Source organism: Chelonia mydas, chromosome 4 (assembly GCF_015237465.2).
Source record: "Chelonia mydas isolate rCheMyd1 chromosome 4, rCheMyd1.pri.v2, whole genome shotgun sequence".
Taxonomy (NCBI): domain Eukaryota; kingdom Metazoa; phylum Chordata; order Testudines; family Cheloniidae; genus Chelonia; species Chelonia mydas.
The window spans coordinates 55,676,711-55,694,138 of record NC_057852.1 but is presented as its reverse complement, the minus strand read 5'-3'; the positions used below and the strand labels follow the sequence as shown (position 1 = coordinate 55,694,138).

The 17,428-nt window shown below is 42.1% G+C and overlaps 1 protein-coding gene and 1 long non-coding RNA gene across 2 annotated transcripts in view; one reads left to right on the top strand and one right to left on the bottom strand.

The window, feature by feature from the left end:
* Positions 1-2,060: 2,060 nt before the first annotated feature.
* On the bottom strand, positions 2,061-9,167 carry LOC122465507. Its single transcript, XR_006290418.1, has 4 exons — positions 9,023-9,167; positions 3,417-3,510; positions 2,956-3,038; positions 2,061-2,462 (listed from the first exon to the last, which is right to left on the bottom strand). It is a non-coding gene; the product is annotated as an uncharacterized LOC122465507 (long non-coding RNA).
* A 1,288-nt stretch (positions 9,168-10,455) lies between these two features.
* Positions 10,456-17,428, top strand: part of ZNF827 (zinc finger protein 827) — a 136,286-nt gene continuing 129,313 nt past the window's right edge. Inside the window, exon 1 of the mRNA XM_007055710.4 lies at positions 10,456-11,047. Within this exon, the coding sequence (XP_007055772.3) occupies positions 11,005-11,047 (43 nt within the window). The 5' untranslated portion in view covers positions 10,456-11,004. The remainder of the gene's footprint in view (positions 11,048-17,428) is intronic.

Sequence of the window (17,428 nt, the reverse complement as noted above, 5' to 3'; positions counted from 1 at the left end):
AAGATACAGAGGGAACAAGCTTTGGTGATATTGATAGCCCCAGCCTGGCCTCACCAGCACTGGTACACATCACTCCTGGAAATGTCCGTGGAAGCTCCAGATACCTTGACGCTCTTCCCGGACATACTAACTCAGGATCACGGTCAGCTCCAGCACCTGAACATTGAGTTGCTACACCTCATGGCATGGAAGCTCCATGGCTGAACCTGATGGAGCTCTCTTGCTTGGACCCGGTTAGACAAGTCCTCCTTGGCAGTAGAAAGCCCTCCACCAGGCCTGCCTACCTTGCCAAGTGGAAGAGATTTTCAATCTGGTCAGCGTAGCATCATTGATTCCTGATGCTTGCCTCTACCAGACTGGACTACCTTCTCCATCTCAAGCAGCAGGGGCTGTCCATGTCGTCAATAAAGGTTCACTTGGCTGCCATCTCTGCCTTCCATCCAGGCGCAGAGGGCCGGTCAGTCTTCGCCAACCCTCTGGTCAGCCGTTTCCTCAAAGGTCTCAACAGGCTATACCCGCAAGTCAGACAGCCAGTCCCAGCTTGGGACCTCAACCTGGTCCTTTCCAGACTGACGGGGCCGCCCTTCAAACTGCTGGTGACGTGCTTCCTGCTCTACCTCTCGTACAAGGTGGCATTTCTGGTGGCTATAACCTCAGCCAGGAGAGTGTCTGAGCTCAAGGGCTAACATCAGAGCCCCCTTACACCATGTTCTACGAGGACAAGGTTCAGCTCAGGCCACATCCAGCTTTCCTCCCGACTCACATCAACCAGGACATCTTCCTCCCAGTGTCCTATCCTAAACCACACTCAAGCAGTAGGGAGCAGAGGCTTCACTTGCTGGATGTCTGCAGAGCATTAGCCTTTTAAATCGAGAAAACAAGGCTGTTCTGAAAGTCCATCGAACTATTCGTGGCTGTGGCAGACAGAATGAAGGGTCTTCCTGTCTCCTCTCAATGAATTTCGTCATGGATCACGACTTGCATCCGAGAGTGCTACAACCTGGCAGGGGTACTTGCCACTCCAATCACTGTGCACTCCACCAGGGCACAGGCCTCTTCAACAGCTTTCCTGTTCTTACCCAGGAAATATGCAGAGCAGCGACGTGGTCCTCCATACACACTTTCATCACACATTATGCAATTACCCAACAGGCCAGAGAAGACGCGGCCTTTGGTAGAGCGGTACTCCAAACGGTGGACAACTCTGACCCCACCTCCGGAACTTAAGCTTGTGATTCACCTGATTGATTGATTGGAACTGACATGAACAAGCACTCAAAGAAGAAAAAACAATTACTTACCTTATCATAACTGTTGTTCTTCAAGATGTGTTGTTCTTGTCCATTCCAATACCCACCCTCCTTCCCCTCTGTCAGAGTACCCAGCAAGAAGGAATTGAGGGTCGGGTCGGCAGTGCCCTATATTGGGCGCCATGAAGGCACGACTCCAGGGGGCTCCCAGGCCGACCTGACAGATATTGCTAGGGGAAAAATCTTTTGGCTGTCGTGCATGCGGCGCGCGCACACCTGATTGGAATGGACATGAAGAACACATCTCGAAGAGCAACAGTTACGAGCAGGTGAGTAACCGTTTTATCCCTGCCCTGAAGGACTCATATTCTATTCCCTCAGTCTTCCTTCCAACACTTCTCCTGCACACCCTTTATCAACTGAACACTGAGTAGCTTGCTATATTTTTCCTTTTAAATATCAGAAAGAAACTCCCTCTGTTCCTGCTTTAAACCCAGGAATATTTTTCTTCCTTAATTCACCTTCAGCTTGGCACCCTTTACATCTCTCTCCTCCAGCTTTAATTTCCCTTGAAAATCTATCACTGACCTCATCTCCTTTGAACAAAAGCATCCCCAACACCATAAACACGCTGCTCCCCTGCCAAACTCACTTGATGCCACCTGGTCTGTGTACATGCTCTTAGGGGAAAATAAAAGAATGAGACAAAAGAGTTTGTCACACAATTGGCAGATGTGAGTTTTGCATTAGCCAGAGGGCCATCTGACTTAATCTTAATGACCAGAAGACAGCAAGAAGGGAATACAAAATGTAAAAAATACAACAGCTTTATTTGTTTTCTCATTAGATGTAGTACAATCCAACAACACCCTCACAAATGAGTGTGTGTGTGTGTGTGTAAATAAGAGTTTTAACAACACAGTTCTGTCTTGCTCAACCCTACTGCCTCATTAGATGCTTACTCTCTTATTCTGCTGGTCTGGGACCCCTCCTTACCAATCAGTGACTTTTAAAATATATGCTGGTAGCTCCTCCCCAATCTGGCCACAGGGTTGTGGAGTACTTTCTTTCCATCCTCTTTCAAACCATCCACTGATTTGACTGGTGCAAATCCTCCCCAAATGTGTGAAAGGATGGGGACAGAAGCAATCCTGTCCTCAGAAACTCTTCCTGCTTCTGTATCCTCTAATTTCCTCTTCAGAGAAATATACTCTAAAGTCACAAAAATGAAGAGGAGTTTGTTGTTGCAGATGTAAAAAGGAACAAACCAGATGCATGCTTTACTGTTCTGGTAAATCATATTGCTTTCCATTACAGTCCTTCCCCCAAACTTCATGTGTACACTGCCTACTTAGAACAAGATTTTGTAGGGTAGTATAGGGACAAAAAGCCACACTGCACAATTCTCCTCCTTAACCTGCCCACATTGCGGCTCCAGGTATGGGAGCAGAGGAAGCTGAATGGGGCCGTATTCCTGTCTATAAGTGAGAATATATTACTCCTTGCTGAAAGCCACCATTATCTATGTTGAGCAGTACTTTAGGCCAGGAGTAGTCCTACTGAAATCAATTGGAAGATGTCATATATGCTGCTTAAGGTATTACTGACTATAAGTAAGGGAATCAGAATCTGGCCTGAATAAATAAGAGAAAACAAATGAAGAAAAACAAGGAGAGCAAAAGACTGAATTGATGCATGTACTTACCAATTAATGTTTGTTTCCATGAAGAAAGAAGGATCCATTCGGTCATGGTGGGCAATATACTCCAGGCAGTTTAAAGCTGGATCCTTTTTGGTAAAAAAAAAAAAAAAAAAGAGGATTGCAGAGATGAAGTGGAAATGTGGATCAATAAGAAAGAGAATTTAAATTCAGTTTGGGTGGTGATAGGCATATTTTCTACATGCTTAGATGGTAGTCAGGAATAGAAACCTTCAATTCTATGCTTGGCTCTGTCATGGAAATGCTTTGTGACCTTGGTAAGTCACTTCCTTTTTCTGTGCCTCAGTTTCCCCATATGTCAAATTGGGATAATGGTACTTATCCTTCTTTGTAAAGGACTTTGAGATCTATGGATCAGAAGAGGTAAGTATTCTTATTAAGAAGAAAAGGAAAAAGATCAAATCTTGAGTATGCAGTCTGTCAGGTATAAAATACCAGTACTGTACCTGCTCCCTTTTCAGTTTGTCTTCACTTGTCATGTTGCAGCTTCATTTAGACTGTAAATTCTTCAGAGAAGAATCATCTACCACACTGTGGGCACTGTTTAAATAATAATAATTACTACATTTGTTATCAAGAAGATCATAAACCAACAGGGATTTCTTGATAAATGTTCTGATGTTAAGAAAAGAAAGTTTGATGTTAAGAGTTAGGGGGAGATGGGCAATGAAATACCTTTGTTAGTAATAAATGCTGTGGAATATCTGTGTTTGTGTAAACTAATCCTAATCCCAAATACACCAATATTACATGTAGGAATGGAAGAAGCTAGTGATTCAGCATTATATGCTTCCTCTTCCCTGTTTTAAATACTGGTCTTCAGGTATCCCACATCTGACTGGGGACTCAGAATCTCTGGGATATCTCTTCCTTACTAAACCAATAAGTCTGCATGTACTGTTCAAACTGTTCAGATACAAAGTGCTCAAACTGTTTCTTTAAAGAGAAAGTAGGGGGATTAGGTTATATCTAGGATTGGCTACTTTTTGAGAGATAGCAGTTCCTTGTTGGGTAGTGCTGTTTAGTGCAACCATTCAGGTAAAGGGGACAGCTTCTTGTGTTTGGCTCATCCTGCTATGTACCGCTGATATTTGCACTGCAATTTTGGCATAAGAGGTGTGCCATCACCATAGAAGCTCTTCAGTGGTTGGGATAGTGCTGTGGGAAAAGTAAGAAGTTGCAGTAATAATTATTCTTATCTGCTACAGCTAATCAAACAGCAATCTGGATAGTTTGGGTAATGCCCCTTTAACAGGAAAAGGAGTGAAATGTTGGAGTCGGAAGTTTTCTGTAAGGTTCTATGGCAGTTGTGAATGACAGTTGAGAGCTGGCAGTTATAAATTATGAGATTTGAAAATAAAACAAAAAATCATTGTTTTGTTTTGCCTCTTTTAATTTTTTTTCATCTTTTAAAAGGAAGTCACTCACCCCCGGTTTTTGCGTGACCATTTTAAGGTCAAGATTCAAACTGAAATACATACAAAAATGCAGCTTCCCTGTTCTCTGATTGGAGGGCACTCCGTTTACCTTCCCCTCTACCCTGAGGTGTGGGGACATAACATTCTATTCCCCTCTATCTACCTGCCTAGCTACACAAGATAGGAAGCTGCACCACTCATGCTCCCTTACACAGTCTCCTGCCCTCTCCCCCTGTCCATATTACCTTCCCTTCCCTCATGCCATATTCTCCAGCACTCCACTCAGTCGCCCGCCTGTTCAGTGCCCGCTGCAACTCTTCTCAAGCCCTTCATATTTCCGCACCCCTTCAGTCTGCCTCTAGCTCCCCATATCACCCCTCTTCAGAGCTGCCAAGTATTGTGCTACTCTGTGCATGACATTTTATGCAAATTATTTAATTAGTTAATTTTTATCTATCTAAATAATTTGCAAATTGCCAGAAACATCAAGTTTAAAAACACTAGGTGGGTTTAGTGGTGGTGAAAGGCATTGGCTAGAGAGTAAATGTCCACTGAGCAGTAGGAGCAGGTACGGGAAGGCAGAATCTTATTCCTTGCATTTCCCAAAGAGAGGGGACACTGATTCTATGGTGCCTCACTCATTGCCTCCCCTCTGCTGCTCCACGTGCTGGAGAAAGCAGAGAGCACCCCGAAGAGAGGACAAATGATACGTCTACACTGCAAAATTAAACAACTCACAGCAGTCTCAGGGCCCAGGTTTACAGACGCGGGCTTGCACTACAGCACCAAAAATAGCAATGTAGATGTTCCTGCTCCAGCTGGAGATCAGGGTGTGAGACCCACCCCCTTCGCAGGGTTTCAGAGAAGTATAATAGATAAATGTGGCGTGATTGTCCTTCTCAGAAGCCATGCTAGTTGTCTCATAATATATCATCTTTATCTACGTTTTTTATTTTATATTTTTCTTCACTACTCTGCTTTCTTTGTGTCACTGGAGTGGTGTAAAGGGGATGGACACTGGACTCATCTCCCAACAGGGGATAAGAGGTGGCAAAGTCGTTTTCTACACCCTCCTTTCCCCTACGCTCTACACCCTGGTATAGGGCTGGTATCAGGGCAGAGAGGGTGTGTGAGCAGAGCAAAATCCCCAACTGGCAGACAGTCCCTTAGGGACCATTGCCACTTCTCAGGGGTTAGAGCAGTCTCCGGTAAGCTCTCCTGCCCCTCAGCATTGACACAAAATCAACCAGAGAAGCAAGAAGTAGTAATTGGCTGAGAATCCCACCCCTCCTATGCTGCACTGAACTGAGCTACGGCCAAGCAGAGAGTCTTGCCCTAAATGATCACAGTTTGGAAGTCAAATCAGTGGCCAACAAAATGTTAACTTAAAGCAAAATGGCAAGAGTGAAAACTCTGGGCCTAATTCTGATCTAACTTACACCAGGGTAACACTGTTGTAGAGCCATTAACTTGAATGGAGATACTTCTAACGTACAAGATCAAAATCAGGCCCTATGTTTGTCTATCTGTCCAGACTGGAGACTGCAGCAATCCAGAGTTAAGTATCTACATTAAAGATGTTGTCACTCACAAAATCCTTCCTTAGAACAACAAAAATATTTGAAATGCAGTCCAAATCTCCTGGCTTGCCAAATTTGCAGGGGCATATACCCATGGAGATTTAAGATCAGCCACCGTGCATGGATCTTATTAATATTGATTTTTTAATAGAAATTGGGCTCTGTATCATCTATTATATGCAGAGACTGTAGTATTCAAACAGCAGCAAAATGTAAATGCCACCATTATTGTAAAGAGTACATGCTAACATTTGCATAGCAGCTAACGGTATTTTGTGGCGTTGTTACTGCAAAACAATTCATGCTAGTTCATTTGCCAGGTTTTGTTAGAGACACTTGCAAAAACCAGTTGTGCTTTGGATGTTAGATATCAGCATGGCAGACTGTGCTTTTCCTTCTTTGTGGCTTTCAGCTCTAGATCTATGAGTGTGCAGAATATATTGAAATTTACAATAATTTTGATCTTTGAGCACTTCCAAGAGAGTTATTTCAATGTACTATCTGCTCACAAGCATGGTGCAGATGCTTAAGAGTGAGAGAAGTGGCATCAGTGCAGATCTCTGATTTCAGAGAAGAACTCTGTATTGGGTTGTTATAGTGAGCTCACAAACAGTGCACTTTTTTGTTTTTGTTAAATAAATGTACTTAGAGATGTTAGGGTGGTGGTTTTTGGAGGAAGGCAGGGTGCGTTGTCCGTTTAAAAACTAAAGCAGGGGGCTGAATGGGTTAGAACTGATGGGCTACACAACTTTTCACCTTTGGGTGGTTCTTCATAATCTGTTCGTAGGCGATCATGATCAAAAATTGATGGGTGTTCATCGGCCTCTGCGAAACAAATTGGTAGCCTCGCCAGTTGTTGTTAACTTTTCCATTGTTCATTATTTAAAAAAAAAATTACACAGTGCTATTCCTTTGCATAGGAAATCAATGGGACTTAGGCACCTAAATACCTTTGAGAATCTGGGCCTTACTGTTGAGTGTGGTGCCATTGACATCAGTAGTGGTAGAGAGAAGATGAGTTTGAGACAGCGCTTGAGGGATGTGCCTTCTAGAGTGGGTGGGATAATTGATGTATGCTTGGTGGTAAATGCTACACTTGATAATAAGGTAAGGGTTATGAAGATTAGGCCTATAGGTAAGATTAGATTGTAATATCGTCTTCTTTGCCCCTCAAAATTACAGTTTTAATAAAACAAAACTGGACACCATTTCAGGAGAGCCCAGGAAACCTGATTAGCATTCATATTATACATGTACGCACACTCAGCTGGCCTGACAGAACAGTTTGGGGCAGATTAAAAGATCATGCTTCTTGAAATTACTACTGGGGTGATCCACGCATTATTAGTAGTATGGCTTCACAGGGGGCCCAAGATTTGCTTACACTGGCTTTGCTTTTCATAACCACTGAATTCCCCTTTTTGTTGTGTTTTGTTGTTTTGTTTAAATCAGGGCCCTGGGAAAAAATGGATTGTAAGGTAGAAAAATAAGAACATAAGAATGGTCATACTGGGTCAGACCAATGGTCCATCCAGCCCAGTATCTTGTCTTCCAACAGTGTCTGGTGCCAGATGTTTCAGGGAATGAACAAAACAGGGCAATTATCAAATGATCCATCCCCTGTCGTCCAGTTCCAGCTTCTGGCCGAAATGTTAGCCTACCATTCTTAGGTGTCTCATTAATAACTCTTTCAGGCACCCATCATACTGTTGGCACTATACAAATAATGTCATATTACACAAATATAGAGCCCAGGCAGTTAGAATGCTATGTCTGTGGATAGACTGAAGTGGATATTCAGTTGAAGGTTCCAAGGATGTAATATCAACAGAGTATTCCATTTACGCTGTTACATCATGTATGACTTTGAGGCAGACACCTACTATTCATGCCTCAGTTTCCTCATCTGTCAAATGCTTACTTTAGCCACAAGGATTTACTGAGGCTGTATTAATTTGTGTATGTAACAAGGTTTGTAGTTTGGAAGATGATGTAGCCATGGAAAGTATTAACTGTAATTGATTATTAGTAGGGCCTGCAGATGGAATTCATTTTTTATATTATTTAGACAACAAAAAGACTTGTCATTGTTTTGTGTTCATATATCAAGTTCAAAGGATCCGAGAAATCTCAGAAATGTGGTCAGTTGAATTTTTTCAACATTTTAAAATATTTCAGACATTACTATCATGATGGAAGTTGAATACAAAAATTGCATAATATTAGTCATATCATCTGCCCTAAGCCAATAAACAAAAGTTAAGACTGTTGCTGCATCTCTGATTTTCATGTTTTGCCTAGAAAATACAGCATGTTATATTCTTCTAAGACCCATGCAATATTTATGTACAATACAATTAGGCAAGAAAGAACAAAAAGCTAAGTTGTCCCTATATGGGTTATTCACACACACACAGGACTAGAAACCCTACAAGTTTGGATTTATAGCTTCTGCCGGATAGTTTGTTCAAGATGTAGGATTTCTTCCTCCATGGAACAGAATTAGGATTTGGCCTCAAAAACCTTTGGATCACTGAAGATCTACACAGGCCCTCTGCTACTGTAGTGCTTGCCAATCCCCATGACCCTACAGCTCTTTCAAGGGATCTGTGTACTTATAATGTCTCTGATTGCTGCAGCCACCTAAACTCCCCTAAAGGGGGTTTCAAATGAGGGACAGGAAATTGGCATATTGTAAATTAATGCTGACACTGTCTGTGTTAATTTGTGCCAGAAATCCATGCGGGAGGGGTAGAGGTGATATTGCAGAAAGCAACAGTCCTCACACCCCATCCTCTCCTGAGCAGTGACAATATCCTAGAGCCAGCACTCCCTCCCTATGTGAATCCACTGCTCTATGATCTCCTTCATTGAAGGGAACATTTGGACAGAAGATCAGTCCTAGTCAGAAAGCCTGTGTAGTTCAGTGCAAAAAGAGCTGCATATGGGGTATATTTTAAAAACAGTACAAGGGCACCACTTCTATTAATTTTAACAAAAGGTATGTAACTAAAGTCCCACATATTTAGGCATTAATATTAAGGAAGGACTCACCTGCCAAGATGTGGATTATAACGAAGGGTATTTTATGACATTGTTAGTACCCATTATTAATTTTATATAATATGTTTAGGGAAACAGCACAGTCTGGAGAACTGAGTCCAGGACCTAAGAACTGAGGCACTCCTGCTCTGCCATTAACAGGATTTGGCCTTGGGCAAGTATTTTAACCTTTCTGTATCTTAGTTTTTCCGGCTGTAAAATGGGTATAATGGTATTACTTAATTACCCCACAGGATTGTTATATTAAGTAATAAATGAGTGTACTGGGCTTCAAAGATGTAGTGTGCCTCACTATTGCTGTGTATCCATCTAACCGTATCTAATATGTGAGCATTTTGAAGTTAGCAGGATAAAATGTAATGTGATAAAATGATGAGTCAGATTGTCAAAAGCAAAAATCCAAAAAGGTATACATAGCAGAATAATGCATTTTTTTGATTTTTACTACCTCTGACTCATGATTTATATTATGCATTCTACTAAGTTCAAAGTTTCCTTTCACAAAGAGAGAGCTATATGAAACAGCGGTGCTTCAAACCATTTTACTTCAATTGTAGTAGCAGGTTTTAGAGTTTAAATCATTAACAACCTCTTAGTGAACTTTTATCCAAATGACTGCAAGTCACAAAGAGAACTCTTCTCTTTCACCAACTACCTTTTGTGCTTTAGTGAGACCTAGTCCCTTTTCTATTTTTTCCCTCCTCCTCATGTCTTTCTTTGAAGAAAGATGTGTGATTTGTGAAGTAATGAAAGTAGGTATCAGTTAATGAAAACTGCTATACTGGGTTCTTAATGCACATTGGAATTGCTTCAGGATAAAGCTTCATATACCTGCTTTACAGCAGGAAAAAGTAAATTTCAGAAGTCAAGATTGCTGTGTGCACTGTCGGAGCATTATGGAGCAGTTAAACCATCCATTGGGGTGATCTAATCTTGATCCCCCCCTCCCCTTTTTGTCAAGGAGTTGTGATTTGCATGCTGACTGCATTTTTTCATATTTTAACTGCACTAGGGATTTTTAAAACCTGGTATTATATTATTGCATCAGTGTAGTTAGTTATCCATCACGCTTTTTGTTTTTTTCCCCATATAATAATTTATTTTTCAGAGGGGGGAGGGGAAAGAGGTTATCCACACCTTTCCCCAATTAATTTAAATTGAAATTAACTACACAAGCTGTTTCTTTTTCTCCAAACATCCCATAGAATTCTCTTTAAAAGCTGGTAATTTTTCCTCCCCCCCCAAAAAAACCCCCCACTTTAATCAGATTTGTTTTAAAAAATAAGCAGTTATTTTATTTGGTTTTATAGGAAATGTGACTGAATTGCAATGTGAACGGTCGACATATAAACTGCCCCCCCTTCAGATCGAAGACAACTGGGCAAATAATTTAAGAATTGCATCCTCCCCTTGTGAACCCTTCCTAAACGGAGCGCTTGCAATTCGGTGTCTAAAGTACAGCCTGGGAGCCTGGGGGCACCTTCCTCTTTGCTCTGCCTCTGTGTGTCTGTCTCTCTTTCCAGCCTGTGTGTGAGCTGGGAGCTCGGCTGCCGCCGCCGCCGCCGCTGCCCTTTGATCCCTGCATTAGTGTTAGTTAGGGGCTTGGAGACACACAGGGAGCAGCCATAGACACCGCCGCACCAGCCCTCCTTATTGACACCGCACATAGCACACACTCACTCTCCCACAGATTAGATCCATTCCCATTGAAGAATATTGCGACCGGGGACAAGCCAGGTGCACGACCGGGGGAGGGGGAGCGGGGGGGACGAAAGAAAGAAAAGGGGAAAGCAAAAGAAACCCCCCTTCTTGTTGGCTCCAGGAAAACCAGCTTCAATCCCATTCCCCAGCAGAAGAGGAAACCCCCCGCTACCGGCCGCCCCCGGCCCCCGCCTTGTGCCTGCCTTTGCCCCCCTTTGGTTTTATTTGATCTCCCATTAAACCAAGGAGGAGAATGTGAAAAAAGGGGGAAAATGCCCAGGAGGAAGCAGGAGCAGCCCAAGCGCCTCTCTTCACGTAAGTGCCCCCTCTTTTGCCATTTTCTCCTTCCTTCTCTCCCTGTCTCCTTCCCCTCTGCAGCCGCCTCCGTTGTTTTGTGCATTAGTTTAGGGTTACAGAGGTGAAACTGACAAAGACACAGCCTGGGTTATTCCTCTTTTAGGTCTGAGCTAAGGCAGCCATGTTGGTGATGAACAGCCTTGTGCCCTTTTAATTTTTCCTCTCTCCCTCTCCTTTCCCCCCTTGCTTTGCAGCCTTCGCCCTCTCCCCCCCTTCCCTCCCCTCTCCTCTCCGCTGATTGTGCATTTGTGCGGGAGTGCGGGTTTCGCCCGGGGGCCGGCCGGGGGGCTCTTTTATTGGGGTGGGGAGGGGGGTGGCACTGGAGGGGAAGCGGCTGCTGGCGTCTTGTGCAGAATCAATCGAGAGGTCCGTCTCCGGCTAAAGGTTGCGGCTGGGCTTGTCGGCCCCGGAGCCGGGGAGGGCGAGGCGGGGAGCGGCCGAGGAGGGCACAAGGGGTGGGGGACCCACACACACGGAGCCGGGGCTGCCGCTGGGGGGGAGGCAGGGGGCAGATCGTGGCATGCGAGGTCCCTGCAGAGCAAGCGAGGCGGCGGCGGCGGCAGCAGCGGGAGGCAGCATGGGGGCTGCTCCTGGCCGCAATAAAATGAAGGGTCAGGCGAGCCAGGCTAGACTCAGGCTTCGCTACTGCTGCCCCAGCCTTGAGAAGCAGAGCTCGGGACTAAAGTGCATCGCAGCCCTCCTAGCCTGCAGGCTACGCATTGACACCGAGCTGACGCTCCCCCGGCTCCTTTTCTGCCCGCTCCCCCGGCTCCTTTTCTGCCCCCTCCCCCATTTTTTCCTCTTTGCAAAACAGTTAACTTTTCTTCCTCTCTCCTTCCATTAAGCGATCGGATGCTATCGAGCGAGGCAGAGGGGGAAAGAAAACCTATAAATATCGTGCCCCGGCGTGGCGTTAGGGTCGGTCTAAGGAGAGCGGGGGGTAGATTTAGGGGTCATTTTGCTGTCTCCAGCACATATGTTCAGTGCCTGTCTGCAGCCCCTCCTCGCTGTGCCCCAGGGTTCAGTGTCTGGTGAGAGCTGAACTGCTTATGTGTCAAAGCCATGGTCGGTCACCTGAAGTTCACCAGGGAGGGGGAGGGTTAAGGTTGTGGTATATGGTGTGCTGTGTTTTTTCCGCCGCAGACAGAGTGCGATCGATTACCTCTCTCCATATATTTTTAGCTATCGGGGAAGGGGTTTGAGGCACCGCTTCCCCTCCTAGCCCTTTACCACCTCCCGGACACTGTCAACCTGGCACATTAGCCAACGCAGAGGTGGGGGAAGAAATGGCACTTGCAGCTCCACAAATATTTCTCTCTCCCTTTCTTTCCGCTGGAGCCGACTCATAGGGCTTGGGGTTGTGTGTGTGTGTGTGTGTGTGTGTGTTTTTATTTGCCCCTGTACAGTCCTTTCACCGTCTGCCCGCTAGAGGATCTGAGTCTGAAACACACACACAGAGAGAGAGAATTCCCCATATAGAAATCTATCTAGTTCAGGAAGCTTGCACAAGTGAGTTCATGAAAGTGCAGTGGTCTGTGTTTGCACCACTGCTGCTTTCCTCCAGTTCACTGATCTCTAATAAGGGAAAGGGGGGGGGGGGGCTAATCTCTCCTTTGTATGTATGATTTGGGTGTTGGCATGAACATCAAACGTCCACAAAATAACAACTTTGAGAATAGTGGTTGAGAAAACAAGATTTTAATTTTAAACTTTTGTGGGTGGGTGGGTGGGGGAGGAGGGGACGGATGGCTGGTGAGGGCAGAAAATTCTTCTGGATTGACAGAATTTGGAAATTGAGTTCTGTGTGTGCAGATCAGATAGCTTTGCAGGCAGCTGCAGACTGCCCTGCTGGTGACCTTGACCCTGACCTGGTGCGACTATCCTCTGTTTCTCTAGGGCTGAGATGAAATTCAGTCTCCATTTTAGTTCACTTGGGGTGTGCCTCTCATGTGCACAGACCGCTGCTAATTATGCTCAGTTTTATGTACTGGCTTTTCCTCACCCCTCAAGTTGCATGCTGTTACCCACTCACCCCCAGACTCCCTGCTCTAGTAAAGTAACATTTGCTGAACTGAGGAGCAATTGCCTTTGTTGAAGTACTGTGCAAAGCTAGGGTGTTTAAACTTAGGGCCTAATTTGCAGAGTTTTTACACTAATTTTTGAGCTAATTAGTGGGTTTTTTTCCTGATGTGTGCTGTATGCACTAGATTTTTCTAAACTAATGTCAGTTTTGCTTGGTGGGATTTATATTTGTATAGACAAATTGCACTGGGATTAAAAGATATTCTTGGAAAATAATGTATTAGGTAATTCAGTAAGAATTGTTCAAATGCTGTTATGCATTCAAAGGGTCCTACAGAGTTAGAAAATGTCTTGGGAGTCCATTGCAATTAGTGTGCAAACGCTATAAATAGTGACTTTTGTGACATTTTAGTGTTAACGTGTACTAAATGTAAAATATATTTTGATTTTAAGGTTCAAATTGATTTTAGCAATATGTTTCCTAGATAAACAGTATTTACATATTTCATTCAAAAAGATCCCCAAATCTGAAACTGCAGTAGGAGAATGTTAAGGTTGCATAGTTAAGCACTAAAGTCTGGAAATGAAATAGTTAAGAATGTACTTGCAACCTTAACTCTTCCATCCAATATGCATTTACATTATGATAAAGTCTTTATTTACATAATAACTTGCTAATTCTTAAATGCAATATAATATGCATATATTGTGTATCTAAGGTTGCTATGTACGACATATGGGCCAAACAGAGTGTATTAAAGTGAATTATATGGAAAATACACAGTAAAACATTGTTACACAGCATACTACAGGTTCACTATAACAGAGAATATAGTGAAAATTTGCTGACATACCTTGTATACTTAAAGGTGTAACTTTTCTCGTATAAATAGTCCTGTTGACTTTAATAGGATTTCATATAGGACTAGTCTTGTCCATAAATTTAAGCACATATGTAAGTACTGTATTTTCAGGACCTACGCCCTAGTTATTTCTTAGTTAACAGTCTTATTCCTTCAGTTGCATTTAAGGAAGTCTGTATTGTCCATCAAAAAGAAATTGCAGCAGAATAATACATGGTTACTGACTAATGCCACAATTCTGTATTTACAGAAACTGACCACAGTTGAAACCACTTACATGTGTAAAGTTACAAGTATTTGCAAGGTTGGGGCCTCAATTATTAAAACACATGCCTCAGAGAGAAAGTGTATAAAAAGTTTATCAAAGTTATACTGGACCATTACAACAATTAAAATAGTGTAAATATAGGAGAATGAAAACAATTGCAAGATGGTAACCGTATGTTTCTAAGGTTGTATAATAAAAAGTATATTATGTTGTTTTGAGAAACAGTATTGCCTATTTTTGGTGGCTTTTTTTTTTTTATGAACAAGAAATTCCATAATTAAAGTTTTTAGCTAGACACGGCCAGAATGCCTACCCTTTCCCACCTTACAAAATACAGTGAATGCTTCTTTCCTACTTTTAAAGGTGCAAATTAATAAGGCTAAGGTTTAACAAATTGCTGTGGAGCCCGTGGCTCAGTCGCTACCCATCCTCACTAAATTTTTCACAGCCATGTGTAGCATACTCTTTCTTAATTTACAAACCTAGTTATATTACCTTTATTAAAAACTTGCCATGCATGTGGAGAGTGTGGTTTTCAAATGCTCATAACTCACATAAATCAATCAGTTTCAACTGGAACACTCAAAGGCTGTTTCCTCAATGAGGGATATTTCCATAGCTATAGCTACTTCAGTGCTTAGAGATAATTAAAAGAAAAAGTTGTAGGTGTGTGTTTTAAAATGGAGAAAATATTTTCTTGTTTACTTCCTCTCTTCCTTCCCTCATTTTGAATTGTTTTTTCTTGGACTTTCCAACAAAAATTCACTTTCTGGCAGAAAGTGGAAACATGCCTTACTGGAAACATGGCAGTCTGAAAAGTGAAAGTTTCAGAAAGTAGTGAGGCTTGAAACAGGTGATTAGAATGTCAACTTTCAAGTCACCTTTACTATAGGAGTCACTATTGCTTTGACTTTAATTCAAGGGCTTACAAGAAGTGCAAAATGCAAACTAGTAGACTGATATTATATGAGTTCAAACTAAATTTATAAGACTGATCTGGACAATGTCCTCTTAAATGTTAAATGGCTATTGTCTGAGGAATGTATTTAATCAAGTACAAACTTCAATATAACTGTGGAATTTATTTTGCTAATTAAGTAAATGTAATTGTGGCACTATATTGGTACAAACAGCATAGTTGAATTTTTAGGAGGAGCCTCATAACTGTTCAGGCATCATGCCTAGGATACAGTCCTGAACATTCCCTTATACGAAGGGTTCTCAAACTGGGGGTCCGGACCCCTCAGGGGGTCGCGAGGTTATTACATGGGGGTGGGGTCACGAGGTGTCAGCCTCCAGCATTTATAATGGTGTTAAATATATAAACAAGTGTTTTTAATTTATAAGGGGGGTCGCACTCAGAGGCTTGCTATGTGAAAGGGGTCACCAGTACAATAGTTTGAGAACCACTGCCTTATACTATTCTGAAACTGAATTTCAACTGACTCATATTCTACACCTAATTTACCGCGTATTCCATTTAGCCTTTTGTTATCTCATTTTTTGTTGTAGTAATTTATTGACAAAGAGCGTAAAGAAAATGTTGCTAGATAAATTCAATATTATTTAAAGTTTCTTTCTTTTTCCTCTTTCTATTCTTTGTTTGTTTGGGGATTTGATAGTTTGAGACTACAGTAGGCATTATGGATGGGACTTTCAAAAGGCTCCCCATACATCACAACAGTCTTTTGCCTTCGTGCAGGAATCTAGAGCTGCCAGTGAACAGGGCTTTTATCAGCAACAGGAGTCTCTCTCTTTTAATAGTATTTATTAACTTACTAGCAGACATCACATGTACATGGAGAAGCTTTTAACATAGTTTCTATTTATTATTTTTAACCTCTTGCCACGGCGGGGGTCATGGTATAGCTCATTGCTGACAAGAGAATACATGTAGGGAAAATTATTATTCTTAGTGAATTTGGGTTAATAATTTCATTGCTATCATCGTAGTTAACCTTGTGGTATTGTAGTGCATCTTTTACCTAAAGAGCAATGTGAGATGCATACAGTGTTGTCTGCATTGCTCCACCTAAAAAAAACATTGATCTTGTTTGGTCCCTCCCATTGTTTTCCTTGAGGAAGAAAGATCACATAAATAAAGTATGTCCAAATAAATTAGATACCACAAAAAGAAAAAGAATCAACCTCTTATGATTGTATTTTTAAAAATAATTTCTCAGCATTACACTGGGACACTTGTCAAAAGTCAGACAATGGTAGTATGTGTCTTAGTGTTGTGCGATAGTACAAAACATTAATAAATCATGTTGCCAGAGCATAAATTAGACTGCCCAAGAGCCAGCTTTGGAGCTCACTGGGCCATGTACAATTTTAGGATCTTTTGAATGAAATTTGGGACAGGGTGGGGATGCAAATTAGCGTAAAGTACAAATGCAACTTTTTACAGCCCCAACAGAAGGAACCACTGTGGTGGAGTGGTGTGGAGGGTTGGGGTATGGAGATATCAGAACAGAATGCATTCTTTTAAATATATGAGAAAATTAATTTAACCTCACTTTTTGCAGAACAGTGATTTTCTTCTTTCTTTTTCATATGTAAGAAGGTGGGGATGGAGGGAATTAAGGAAATAAATAAAACCGAACAGCCCAAGAGGAGCTGGTCTGTTCAGAATGAAGTATTAGTAATTTCCTATAATTTAATCAGACCAGATCCCAGAACAAGATAATGAGAGCGTGACCTACAAAAGAGAACTTTTTGGAAGTTAAAAGGTTTTTTAGCATGAGGTTTCATAAGCCATGTGATTTGTCATGAAGCACCATGTATGAGACTATTTTTGTTTTACCCCTATTGAAAGAAATCAAGATCTAGACATCAGTTCAGATGTCTATGAAGAGGTAATTTGGCTTACTCCTAGAATCCCTTCACAGTTATATTTTAGTTAAGCTACTGCACAGTCATACTTGAGTGTATTTTGTAAATAATGATGTTTCTGTTGTACCATTTTCTGTTGCCTAGTTTGCCAGGTGTAGTACTGTAATGAATACCATTTAGGTGTAAGTGTAAAAAACACTTCATGATGTAAGGAGGCTGAAAGATCTACTGATATATTTTATAAGAAAATGTTTGCAAAAGCCTAGACTTCAAAGTAGCTAACAGTACATGATGAACTCCAGTTTGAGGGTTTTCTCTTTTATTTTTTTTCTCCTACAAGCAAGTCTTGTA